This window comes from Barbus barbus (assembly GCF_936440315.1).
Source record: "Barbus barbus genome assembly, chromosome: 19".
Lineage (NCBI taxonomy): Eukaryota > Metazoa > Chordata > Actinopteri > Cypriniformes > Cyprinidae > Barbus > Barbus barbus.
The window spans coordinates 19760975-19775621 of record NC_136747.1 but is presented as its reverse complement, the minus strand read 5'-3'; the positions used below and the strand labels follow the sequence as shown (position 1 = coordinate 19775621).

Genomic DNA, 14647 nt, shown 5'->3' with positions numbered 1-14647 from the left:
TTAGTCGTCCTTCGTTCCATCTTTGTTTAATTTTTTCATCTTCATCCTGCGGTTTTGGAACCAAATTTTGATCTGTCTCTCCGTGAGGTTCAGTAGACGGGCGACCTCGTACCGCCGGTCGCGCGTGAGGTAAGTGTTAAATAAAAACTCTTTCTCCAGCTCGAGGATCTGGTGCTTAGTATAAGGGCATCGTTTTTTACGCGTCGAGCTCGCGTGTAGCCAGTTGGACACAGGGTTTTCTGGGGAAAGGTAGAGGGAAGGGAATGAGGGTTTCGAAAGCAAAAGCTAGAGAATGATTTTAACACAAGACCCTATATATCTAAAATCCAGGAATAAATCACAGTTACCCAAACATATCTCAGGGCCTCGTAACAATCACGCCTAAACGGAAGTGAATAGCCTATTTCGCACGATTTTACAGCATTTAACTAGAAGGAGAATAATGTTAAAATGCAGGAATTTATCAATAGTGCTTAATATAAATGTAATATAATTGTACTCCTATATCATACCATTTGTCCAGCCTTACCTGGATCAGCGCCCGGTTTCTCCTCTATTTCGCCTCCCTTGTCAGCAGTCCGGCCAGATGCTGTCTCAATGTCGGTAGAAGATCCTCCGTTAGTGAAGTCTCCGGAGGGGAGTACGGCATGTGAACTGGCCTCTGTGCCGTTATCATTCGTTCTATTTGCATCAGGTTTGGCATGATAGTGATGATGGATCGTCGGTACCTCAGTGAGTGGCAGCCCACATGCAGAGTCCAAAAGCCAAGACTGCACGTAATCCCCAGCTACTGGAGGTTGCGTATGCGGCTGATACACTGACGGTACACCACTAGAGTAATGCGTTGGGATGTGGCCCCAACCCGAGCCACAATAAACGGGTTGCTTTGCCGGGAATGTGCAGGAACCGACCTCTGTATGGTCTGTGGCTAGAACGGAGGGCCTGTGCTGAATTAGTCCTGAACCTGAAGAAAAACGAGTCTCCTCGTTGTCCGGCACAACAAGAGAGTCAACATAATATCCTGTCAAAGCTCCGGATGTCGACATGGCCGGGACACACTCTCATTCATACACACACATAAAAACACTAACACACACATATAGTAACACGCTCACAAAATAACAATCTGTGAAAATGGAGAGGCAACTTCCCCCTCACAAAGCACCAGTCAGCTAATAAGTTGAGCGCAAACTGCCATTTGATTGGGTAAGGTGCACACGTGACCATTGGAACATAAAAAAAAAAATCAATGGAATTTCTGTAGGCTTAAAAAAAAAAGATTGCTTTGTTTTTAATCTTCTCCTGTTAAATAACAATCGAGCTACGGTCAGAAATAAAGATGGGCATATTTGCAAAACTTAAAAAAAAAAAAAAGGAATTATTCTCTGAATTTGGATAAATTAATTATTTAAAGCACAATCCCATGCAAGGATTGTTGTTTACAAAATTTCATGTCTCACGTGAACTGACTGCATTCGAGCCTTTCTGCAGATAAACATCATGGACAGGAGTCATTGCCAGAAATGCATTCAAACTGTATATACGACAAATTGAGAAGAATTAGATATAGGCCTACTATGGAATGAACGGCCTGTTTCATATACTGCACATAATACGTGTTCCCTACTTGTTAGCAGTGCAGTTTTGGTTTTGATATTTTAACCACTGAGATCAAATAGTTACAGTACATTGTACATGACGACCTGGATTCACATGGGAAGCTACCATGGTCAGCTAAATTTTCACTTCATGGTTAGCAGCAAGCGGCTACTGCTTGTATATTACCAGTATCGGTAGCATCCCAGTAGAAAAGCAAGAATGTTTGTATTAGTAAATTTATTTCAGAAAAATTGGTCTAGAAAAATATATAAAATGTACATCGCAGCTAAACAGAAGCCTTAAATGTCTCAAAGTATTAAATCCACAAAGAATACGATGAATATGGAAACATACAATGTGTCAATTACAACATTACATTTATCAAATTATATTAATCTGCTTAATCGAAAAGACAACATCAAAAAAGCTATGACATTCAAATGTCAATTCAAATGACATTCAATGACTTGGTACAGAATAAAAAGTGCCACTTAAAAATTAAAGCGCTTTTATTAACACGAATACTACTAGAAATAGTAACAACAGAATATAGCAAATTACTAATATGGCCTAATTATTATTATTATTGATAGGCCTACTTGTTATTATTATTATAAATGTTGTTGTTGTACGTTTTATTCGGCAATCATTGGCAATAAATGGATTCCATTTATGTATCGTTTTGATATAAATTATGTTTGCCAAACAAAAAGCATTTAAAAGACGTCATTATAGCCTACCGGCACAAGCGCACAAAATTAACAACAACAAAAAAAAAAGATAAAAGTAAAGAAAGGCAATATAAGCATAATACAATAAATGAATCTCAAGTAAAAACGAGTAAAATACCATTACATTTTTTAATCATGTTTATTTTCAACTGGCATATAAAAGAAGAAAGTCTTTAATGCACATCGGCTCAGTAATTGTGAGTCTCAACAATGAAAACGGAATATAACTTTTTTTTAAATAATTAAATAATTGTTCACACTGTTTAATAGTCCATCAGTGATTACCAGAAGGGCATTCAGAAGAAATTTACTATTTTACAGCAGGAAACGACACTTCTCAAGAAAGAATAGAGAGAGACGGAAACAGCACGGCCCTTATAGGCCGTAAACTGCACCGGGGTGTTTGTTAAAAGTAAAAGTAAAGTAAAGTAAAGTCGTGACGTATTGTCAAGTATGGTGACCCATACTCGAAATTGGTGCTCTGCGTTTAACCCATCCAAGTGCACACACACAGCAGTGAGTAGTGAACAAATCCACACACACACACACACACACACACCGTGAACACACACCCGGAGCAGTGGGCAGCCATGCTGCAGCGCCCGGGGAGCAATTGGGGGTTCGGTGCCTTGCTCAAGGGCACCTCAGTCGTGGTATTGAGGGTGGACACAACCAAGTTTTACCATAGGCGTTATTCATGCTTTTTAGGCACAAATAAATTCCCTTTAGCTGTACTGGAGAGCCACCATAAAGCCAATCTTTCCTTTTGTGTTCAGCCACTTCTTACGATGCTAGGCGGAAGCCGCGGGAACGCAATTTCTCGAGCTCAGTGGCACGCCACCGAGGTCGCTGTTACTTACAGCAGACAAGACTCGATTTCCGTGTATTGGACGTAACCGAGGCCTTGTCAAGTACTGTCTACACAGAGTTCAACAAATCAGTGTCTACATTCAGTCCGAAAATGCAAACATCAAACAACGGCGATTGTGTTCAAAAGGCATTTTCTGAAATAATAATAATGCTTTACATTTCATGGGAATTTAAATTATTTGGGACTCTTTCGATGTCTTAGGTTACGGACGACTGAAACTGGGGCAATTAAGACAGTTTCGTGTTGCAGAGTTTAAATATATAATCCCAACAACATGAAACTACCTAAACCACTCAACAGTCTGCTTTCAACTCTTCAGACAAAGCAACTTACGATATCAAAACAAATCGCCCGCATTACCTTTCATCTAATATTTAATATGCACTTTCTATCAAACAACATGCATTTTTCGTAACAGCCAAGACTATTCATATCAGAATCGCATCTTACCTGTGTTAACTTGATTTAAATGAAACGGCGTACCAAAAAATGACTGTTTTCCATCGCCTGAAATCCGAACGTCTTCATTCTTGCCTCCATCCAGTCTGTACTGAGGGTAGTCACTCAGAAAAGTGAGCCTCATAAAGTAGCCAGTAATAAAATGCCACAAAAGCAGACTAAACTCGCCATAATACCACGGTGTCTGTACATATTGTGGCCCTTCGCTGAAGTATGCTTAAATACTGTACATTTCCGCCGGGGTTAACGGGGAATTTAATAAATCTATAACGTAATAGGCTGCATATTACATTACCCTTTCACAGCTCAACAAAAGTCATGTAAGCACAAATGCAAAATATACACCGAAAACCATGATTATAGCCTATGCTTAAGTTTGGACACATACAAGCACATTCTTTATCCGATGCCAGAACACTAAATCATTTGTTTTTCTGCTTCGTCGCACAGAGGTTTCATACTTCGTAGTTCAAGGTCCTAGGTAGATGTAATTTATAGATTAATTAATAAATAGTTAATAATTAATAAATTAATAATTGCAATATAATCAGTATATTTATTTTGCACAATGTTAACATACTAAACATAGCCTACCTACTAAACATAGCCTACTGCATGGCAAGAACAAAGCGAAATCATATAAATTGATATGTTGGTAATTGAGCCACATGATTATTGTTCTCCCAAAAATAAGGAAACAAGTAGGCTATGTATACAATTAAAAGGGTAAACAAACGTATATATTTACAAACAAACACACACACACACATACATATATATATACATACAAACAGATCTCATGAAAGTGCTTATAAATAGCACGCCAAATAAAAACAAAAACTCGTGGTATTGATACGCAAAAACCGTATGCAATGGGTAGGATTAGGATTGTGGGGTAGATGCGTATCATATGCACGTCAACAAATTTCGAATCAAATGCACGCGAAAATTGCATATTATATGCATGCCAAACACGTGCATATGCACTCCAAAGTCATTTTTGCATATCAATACCACGAGTTTTTGTTTTTATTTGGCATACAATTTATACGCATTTTCATGAGTCCAGGCTCATATATATAGGCTATATATATATATATATATATGTGTGCGTGTATACGCACAACCCGAATTCCGGAAATGTTAGGACGTTTTGTAGATTTCAGTAAAATTAAAACTAAAAGAATTTCAAATCGCATTAGCCAATATCTTTAATCACAATATAGATAATAGAAATGTTTAAACTGAGAAAATTTACAATTGTATGCACAAATTGAGCTCAAAAATGCATTTATGCACCCCCATACCAGATGCTGGCTATTGAACTGAACGCTGATCACACGCTAGAAGGTCTCCCTCCTCCTCTTTAGCCCGGAGGACATGGAGTCTGTCATTTCCAACAACAATGTCAAATTTGGACTCCTCTGACCATAGAATACTTCTCCACTTTGAAACAGTCCATTTTAAATGAGCCTTGGCCAACAGGACACGTCGGCGCTTCTGGACATTGTTCACATATGGCTTCCTTTTTGCATGATAGAGCTTTAGTTGGCATCTGCTGATAGCACAGCAAATTGAGCTTACCGACAGTGGTTTCTGTAAGTATTCCTGGGCCCATTTGTTAATGTCAATTACAGAATCGTGTCGATGAGTGATGTCTAATGGCCTGAAGACCACGGGCATCCAACAAAGGTCTTCGGCCTTGTCCCTTACGCAGATATTTCTCCAGTTTCTCTGAATCTTTTGATGATGTTATGCACTGTAGATGATGAGATTTGCAAAGCCTTTGCAATTTGACATTGTTTTTAAAGTATTCCACAATCTTTTTACGCACTCTTTCACAGATTGGAGAGCCTCTGCTCATCTTTACTACTGAGAGACTCTGCCTCTCTAAGACATCCTTTTTATAGCTAATCATGTTACAGACCTGATGTCAATTAAATTAAGTAGCTGCTAGATGTTCTCCCAGCTGAATCTTTTCAAAATTCCTTGCTTTTTCAGCCCTTTGTTGCCCCCGTGCCAACTTTTTTGAGACCTGTAGCAGGCATCAAATTTGAAATGAGCTCATTTAGTGGATAAAAGTGTAACATTTCTCAGTTTCAACATTTGTTATGTTCTCTATGAAATATAAAATATTGGCTGTGATTTAGTTTTCATTTGATTAAAATAAAAAAAAAAACATCCCAACATTTCTGGAATTCGGGTTGTATATATATATATATATATATATATATAGGTTGTATATATATATATATATATATATATATATATATATAGAACAATAATCATGTGGTTCATTTATATGCATTCATGTAAATTTAAGAAAATTCTTAACGGTGACAGACTTCGAGGATTCTTTCTCTTTGCGCTGGTCATTTTCTCAATTTTCCTACGGCGATTCTGGAACTAGGCTATATTTTGACTTGTCAGATGCACACTGCGGCTGATTTCTAGGCGGCGCTCCTGAGTCAAGTAGGCCTACATCTTGTAGACAGTAGAGGAACTTCTTCTTCAGCTCTAAGGTTTGTTGTTTGGTGTAAGGACAGCGCTTCTTCCGGAAAATCTTCCGTTAGCCAGTTTGCTGAACACTCCAAGATAGCACATGTAGGCTATTAGTAAAGCTAGTGACAGCAAAATGTGGCTGCATAATAAAATAGTTTTATGGTCTGCATAAGTAAATTTGTGTTGTTTCAGGCATTTAGTTTTAAAATAAAACACAAAGTAACAATATTTGAGATCACTTCTAAAAAAGGAAAGGAATGTCGAATATTTCGAAAAGGAATATCTAAATGTTGTGTCTTTTTTATATACCAAAAATGACATACAGACTTTTTTTTTTTTAGCATATTTTGTTATATATGTCTTTTTTTGAGCCATGCATATTCTGTCATATAGCATTTTATGTTTATGTTGTTTAAGAGTATTTTTCTGTCAGTAAATGTCTGGATATAGTACTTACATTCAGTTGATTCATTTGGATTTGTATTCACTTCCAATTTATTTAACATGCTATTTAGCTAGGCTTATTGTATATTATATAGTCTCTGCACCAGATGAATACATATGGCTTCAAAGGCATGTTAGTAATTAATAAATTGTATCAAATATATATTAAAGACCTTACCTATAACAGAAATTACCTTTGCCACATTGCACCAAGCAAGTCTGACATATTTCCCGATTGTGCTACGTTTCCTGTGCTTTTTCCTCATCGTTGCCATCCGGCGTATAGACAACACTAATATCATCTCCATTTTGTTTGCTTCATAATAGATATGAGGAGGTCTAAATAGGCAGCTACTGCAGTAGTGACTAGGCTCGACGTCAGATGGCCTATATCCCTGCAAGATAGGCTACAATCGGATCCTAGCACAAGCCCGACGCATTCCGTGAACCATAATCCTCTTTCAGGTGTGGCTGGATGCTACTTTAGTGCATATCCGCGGCTCGAAATTCTTTGATGTCCTGAGGACAGAGGCAAAATGTATTAACGATGCGACACGAGCTGCTCCAAACCACATCGCCATGCTGGTCACAGTTATGGTTTGAGCAGCCACATTTGTCTGAAGTTTTGCTGGGTTGTGAGTAATGTCGCTTTTCAAAGTAAGATGCCAAACTCCAGTTACTGATGCTTATCTAGCTGCCAGGTTCAGTCCGCTTATTATTTAGGGAATCCAAAAAGCACTCACTCCATTTTGCGCTAACACATCCCACGCCATTACCGGGAAATGTTTTGGGGATAGTGCATAAGAAAGCTCATTGGTGGTCATTTAATTCGTTTGACAAGCTGGGTGTGCTGAGGTGTCCTCGATCAATTCAGTGAGCACGTTTCAACCACTTGGAGCCTGGAAACACAAAGAGCCACACCCCTCCAGGCCTGCGTCACCTGTCTGTATAGCAGCAACGTTTGGACTGCAGAGAAGAACAGATGTGGAACGACTAGATTCTCGCGCTATGCGCCATTCTGCGCTCAACCTCGCGCATACGAGTTAAAACGCGTGCATGTGTGAAATTGCGGGTTACCACAATTTTTTTTTTTCACCCTCAGTGATTGAAAAATACACAACGTTTTAAAACATGCATTAAAATTCGAATAAACAAGGCCTATATTAACAAGCACATAATTTTTCGAATTTAAAACATAGGCCTAGATCGAAATTAGGAGAGTCAGTTTATCAGCCTACGTGTTAACATCAAAACATAGGCTAAATGACAATTCTTGGATTAATATTAAGTATTTGTAGAATTATGTCTAAGACAAAATAACACTGCTGCCATTTCTGGTGCATACATTAGAAAGTACCGTTTTCAAATTTAACGTATCGAAGACTTTAAATATCCACATGCTAAAACAAAACAAACAAAACACAGACAGCACAACGTTTCAAGCTGCATTGACACTGACACTAGCTTGTTCAAATTCAAGTTTAAATATAAACGTGAAAAGGGGATTTATCGTTTATAGGCCCAACAGTCATATATTCCAAAATATGTCCACATTTCTTAGGCTAACCTTTATCTCTCTTTGTTTCTTTAATAGTCTAATATAAATAAGATTGATCTAACCCTTATTTACATTTTATGAAGTTAATGTAACAATGTAAGTAATTTAAGGAACTGTGGACATTAAAATAATGTTGCTAACAATACCTTTCCCCGCTCTCGTGTTTATTATTCCTTATCCACTTATTTTATAGAATTTTCTGAATCATAAACCTTTAATTCAAAAATGTGATAGGGCTACAGATAAACTCATCATTATTATTTTGTTTGTCTTTAGTACAGACCATAGGCTAAGTAATCCACCCGCTTAAAACAATACATTTATCTTATTAGTGGTTAGTTAATTAGTGACTGGAGTAGCCTATATGAGAAATAGACTAGGTTTAGACTAATAGGCCTAATGAAGTTAGGCCTAATTTGGGGACTACACTAACATGCACTTGACATTACTATTTCCGTCTTCATAACACATAACAACTCTTTACTTATTTAATATTTGTCGATCTAAACGTAATATTTCATAGGCTTATGTATTTTAGTTATTATGTCTATACCTGTCAAAGCTGAAATGCTATATAAATGCAAAATAAACTCAACCCTTTCATTTCCACGTTTCTTTGTTCCCAAGATCGAGTTCGCTGTAAGAGAAACTCAAGAACAGAAATGTCACGTTTTATTGCTATCAGCGGAAGCATTTATTTTGCACTAGAGACAAATAGTCCACAAGCACTGTAACACTACCCATCCGTCTGCTCTCACCTCTTCATCCTGTTACTTAAGTCCTAATGCGGAAAAGCACGATTTTCACAATTACAAACACCATTTTAAATTACATAATTCAATTTGTCAACGGGACAGAAAAAAAAGAGCTGTTCAGACAGCACAGTCACTGTCCTCCCGTTAATGTTCAATCAACGCTGAAAGCTCGAATGAACTAAATGCGTAATTTTTGAGACCAATTAACTCTTGATTACTGCTGGCCATAAATTAGCTTGCCATTTTTGTAAAAAAAAAAAAAAAAAATCTATTACATTTGCTCAAAGATATAAGCGAAAACGTCTTTAGTATATCCTTAATGGATTTCTTAATCGACGGAGCATAGTTCATTTGCCATAAACTTGTTTGATTCAGTGGTAAAAGTTAATTTTTAATACCGTAATATTTTATACCATCATATTTAATATAATAAGAACAGTGGACATTTAATGCGTGTTCTGTTCCAGACGGTTACAGTTGTGGAATGTTTTAGTGACTGTCTGAATTTAAGGCAGTACGGTCGGAGCACCTGCAGGGAACCCGAACTAGTTGGTCTCTTTATCGACCATATTTTATATATATATATATATATATATATATACATATGTATTGGATCGTTGTTTTGAGGCAACGTCAAAACAACGATTCAACGATTTTACATTCAAACATTTGAGTTAGCAGATATCCTCCTGTTCAATCAATGATCCACGCCCATGACATTGATCTCACGAGTGCCTCCCAATGGAGGCCATTTGAACCTACTTTAAGTCATATGTAAATAGAGAAAAACTTAAAATAAAAAAAAATAATAATAAGCAATAAATAAAACAGAGAAAACAGCACAACGCACGTCAGGAAAAACTTTTAGTGTGAAATGAATACAACAGGCAAAGCACACGAGCACTCCTGAAAGCCGCAAGTCAAACTCTTTGCCTCTGTACCCTTGGAATCGTGGCTAATAACCTTGGTTCTCAGACGGTTTATGACACCACACTGCAATTGCCCAAATGCTCCAGACACAGACAGCTTTTATGGTCGTGTTGCTGAAGCAACATGGAGGATGTCCCCGTAATTAGGCGGATATTCCTCAGAGCCTCAAAGGATGCGCCAACCAGGCCCTGTCGCTCTGCAGCAAGCAACCATAAACTCAGTCATTCTCTCCCCTTTTCTTCTACTTTCTACTTTCTTTCTCTCTCCCACTGTCTTAGTTTATTGCTCTTAGGCTGTCATATATGAACACTATACGAGTACGGCCAAAAACATTCAGATGATCACTGCAAATAGTACTGTAACACTGTGACGGTGTAACTGTTAGAACAATTGTTTCTTCTTATGGTCCGAGAGAGTTCTTAAGAAAAAGAATAAAAACAAAACAAAACATTGTTTTTTTTTTATATAAATGCACATAATGCGCAAGTGTATACTGAGGCATAATATGTACACAATTATAGATATATTTCAAAAGAAAACGGTGTACTACAAGTATACGTTGTACCCCTTTAATTATTTAATTTTGGAAGCATATGTAGCAAAGATGAATTGCTGGATTACAATCAGCCAAACCCTATTTTAACCCCAGGATAATGTTCATAACGGTGCAAAGTAGAACATGGGCGAATAAGGTCATTGTGAAAACGTTATTTCTTAAGCTTGAAAGAGTTCTCTTCATAAAGATGAACAATTTCGAGTCCGAAAATGTTTATGATTGGGGATGAGATTTAGCGAGATTGCATGTTCTCCGTTCGGTCAGGCACACTGTCTGTTTAATTTCTGTGTTCACAGAGTTTGCAGCAAGTGAAATCTTTGGATGATCGATGATCACATTTTAGTCAGTAGCCTACACAGTTACTTGTAATGAGTCGTTTACATTCCCGAGAGACGGCCGTAGAAGAAAGTGTTATTGCTTAAATACGTTCACTAACAAGGATGGATGAAAGTTAGGCTATTGGTGGCAAATCAAATAAATAATTTGGAAACCGGGTCCGGGAGCAGTAACGCTAACATTTTAGCAGTTTTTTATATAATTTGGTCACACCAAATCATTAGGCCAACCTGTACAACATTCCTCCACAAAAAAAATTAACACGCCAAGCGAATAACTTGTCAAAAGCCTTTCCTTGTTTAGACCCAAATATTTCAGCCAGTTTCACTCAATCTTCGCGTGTATCATCACAACTGCAAGCGGAATAGTCCATGTTCTGTGTGTATCACGAGTTCTTAATTAAATTATTTCTGTTCGCCAAAAATTGTATACATTTATCTATTACGAGCACAAACAACCCGTATTTAAAATGTTAATTTCAATGTCATATGCTCTCTATAATTGTATACAAGTGAAAGGTGCCTTGTCACGAACTTGAAGTTAACCGCTGAGAGTCTGTAACGTCTTGTATGTGATCTCATTACTGCAGCTGCTGTATTGTATCTGTTGTTATTTCCTTGCCCTAGAGCAGTGAGTTGGTACTGTAATACTGTAACCGGTCCCGATTTAGTTTCTTTTCCTTCATCCGCCGGTTCTGGAACCAAATTTTCACTTGGCGATCGGTGAGGTTAAGCATCCGTGAGAGCTGAAGCCGTTTCTCTTTGTTGATGTACACGCTGAAGAAAAATTCCCTCTCGAGCTCCCGGATTTGAAATTTTGTATAGGGACATCTCTTCTTGCGAACCCTGTGTCCACCTAACAGAAAATGACCAATAAACAAACGATCATTACTCCAAAGGATTAGATTATGAAAAATAAGATTATTATATAGCCTATATGAAAATAAGTTAAAGAAGTTAGTACACTACTGTACACGCAATATCTATCTATCTATCTATCTATCTATCTATCTATCTATCTATCTATCTATAGCCTATATATATATATATATATATATATATATATATGTCTATCTTTCTATCTATCTATCTATCTATCTATCTATCTATCTATCTATCTGTGATTGTCATTGTTAAGGTTAATAAATACAAAGACAAATCTAGATCTAAAGTTTATTTAGGCTACAAACAACAGATTTTCCATCTAAAGGGTTGTAAAATTTAAAATATACATATATTTTATGCTAGCATATAATAACGTATTTTTAGTTTTTAAAAACATGCATTAATTACCAGAGAATAACTAGGCGCTTGTTACTCTTGACTGTTGTAAACAATCCTGTGAAATCACTGCGGCCACTTAAATACATTTTAAAGTTCAAGTTAAAAATGCGCTAGCTTTGAGTCTTGTCATGGCCAATTTCAATTCCAAGCACGTGATTCTCACAGTTTATATGTAGCCTAGGTTTTGTTGGGAAAATCTCAGGCCCTCCATAAACCTTATATGCTTATAAAACAGCATGTAAAAATTTTAACAGGAGCGCCCAAGATTGCTAACTTTCTCGCATGACAGTCTCGCTGAGCTCATACTTACTGCTCGCACCGCTAGTCTTTTCCTCGTTGTTTCCGGAAGACGATTCGGGGCTACTAGTCTCCTGTCGCTCCTTTCCTTCGGACTCCTGCTCCGGTGCGGGCGCTGGCGTTGGCTGTTTGCTGGAGTGTATTTTATCCCTCGCTGCATAGTCGCTGTTCGCTACACTGTCCGAGCCCCCGTAGGAGGTGTCAAAAAACTGGTCAAATGCTTGAGGAAGCACCCCGTTTCTTCCAACATTGCCGTAGAAATTGGACGCAGAGGTCGAGTTCGATGAGTGATAATACGCAGATGCATTATTCTTGGGGAACATTTCACCAACTGTCGTTGCCGCTGGTAAACACTCCCTGTGTACTATGTCCTCCGACGGATAACACTGAGCCAGAGGACCCCGGTGAGGCCATTTACTGGACGCGTCAATAGCATAGTCTCTGAATGTAACCTCCCTGACATGCTGCACCTGAGGCAGGTTAGATGAGTAAGAATAGGTAACTGGACGAGAAGACGGACTTTGGGAAAGGAAAGAGGGCAACGTGGAGAAATCAGCCCCCGGAACGTAATACGTGCAGCTGGGCAGATACATGTTGGAGCCAACGGAAACCCTCTCGTCAAAATCCATCATTGTACCCGCGCAGCTTCTAGCTTGGGCTAGCGAGACCTAAACGCAACGCCCACAACATAGCTCTCATGTGCGCGTGCCTCTTACCCGAGATGTAGGGGTATCCGCGAGGCAGAATTTTTGAGACGTAAGATGACGTGGAAATCCATCTCTATCCAGTCCAACTGATGCCGGGATCACGTGGTCTGGAAAAGAAATGGACAGATCCTCGCTCACTTGTTTTGTTTGTATATTGACAGTGAAAGATAATTAATTGCAGATCCAAACTGTTTAAGGAAGTTCAGACAGAATTACGAATGAATTTCTAATTGGTTTGCGAATAGGCCTACTAATTTGTGAAAATTAAATCACTCTCTGTTTAACATAAATAATTTGGACTGTGTTCGACTGACTGTGATTTTTAAATCTCCTATTTTAAATGTACAAATATACGTTATGAAATGACATTCTACAAAATAAATAGCCTACAAAGTCTTGCCAAATTAGGCTACTGTAGTCTATTCTTAGAAGTTTGTAAGTCAAGAACACAGTGTTAGCTACTTAAGGCTTGCAAGCGACCAATACTATCATAAAACCATCGGCATTAAAAAAAAAAAAAAGACTGTTTTGATACAAAGGCTGGTACGTGTACATGTGTCTTCTGTAGGCTAATCCAGACTTCCTATAAAACACTATCGACATTTAAAAAATATTTGCACTATACCTTTCAGTCTCACGTCTTACATTTTTGTTGTCATTGTTAAGTTATTTGACACAAAATGTGTATGATGATTAATGATTATGCTTGTAAATCTGAAGACATGATTACTCAAAATAATAATTAGATCATTACTTCTCCGTTCAAATTTTTCAATGCAAAATCATTCTAAATTGAATTCACACGACGAACGAACTATTCAGAAAGTATTGACCTCGGTCTACTGAATAAATTACACATTATATGGATTTACCTAATAGTGCCTAATTTTATTTAACACAATTTCAGCAGCTTTCAAAAATTTCAGAACATTGTTATTGTGTTTTTGAACTGTTACGTGCATTTTGTCCTGGCAGCTCATTAAGTAGGCTACTATAGAAAACAGTTTAACTGAGGTTTCAACGGCCTGAGAATAAATGAGTTTAACCGTGGTTCTTAAATCTGGATTAGGCCAGTATAGGCCTCAGTTTTCTACAACACATAACCCTTAATCCCCTTGCACCCTACGTGCCTCCAAGGAACGCACAGGGAGGTAAGTAACATGAGCCTCGTTTAGTGCAACTTTCATAAAGTTTGTAACGTGTGATTGTCGGACGTTTTAATATGTTCTGATGATATGATCATTTTATGCTAATAAATTCTCCACAATAATTAGCAGAATGATAGGCTACAAATACAAAATCTGTGGCACCAAGACGAGACGCTCCGCCTCTTCGTCAACTCAAGACAAATTCCGCGCCGTGTGTTGGAAAGCTTTCAGCAGTAATTTGGGGCCCGAGTACAACGGAAACCTGCGATGAGTAACTGGAAAGCAGAGATTGTATTGCAATTTGTAGGTTCTACATAATGCGACCCCCTTTTTACTCTCCTTTTAACACAACAGAGCAAGACAACATGCAACATGTAGCTATAAAGACAACAATTTCTCTGTAACAACAGTTTCAAAAATAAGGAAAGATAGTTTAGACAAAAGATTAGTTAGTAGGCTATAGGAAAATGA

The 14647-nt window shown here is 37.8% G+C and overlaps 2 protein-coding genes across 2 annotated transcripts; both read right to left on the bottom strand.

Moving 5' to 3' along the window:
* On the bottom strand, positions 1 to 1046 carry LOC306884905 (homeobox protein Hox-A9a-like; the record flags this gene model as incomplete). Its single annotated transcript, XM_079441142.1, has 2 exons — positions 1 to 239; positions 530 to 1046. The coding sequence occupies 2 exons, from the start codon at positions 1044 to 1046 to the stop codon at positions 1 to 3; spliced, it is 756 nt and encodes a 251-aa protein (XP_079297268.1).
* A 10317-nt stretch (positions 1047 to 11363) lies between these two features.
* LOC306885128 (homeobox protein Hox-A11a) lies at positions 11364 to 13129 on the bottom strand (the record flags this gene model as incomplete). The annotated part of the gene is made up of 2 exons (XM_079441473.1): positions 12335 to 13129; positions 11364 to 11596 (listed from the first exon to the last, which is right to left on the bottom strand). Exons 1-2 carry the CDS (start codon positions 12951 to 12953, stop codon positions 11364 to 11366), a joined length of 852 nt encoding a protein of 283 aa, XP_079297599.1. The 5' UTR covers positions 12954 to 13129.
* Positions 13130 to 14647: the final 1518 nt, after the last annotated feature.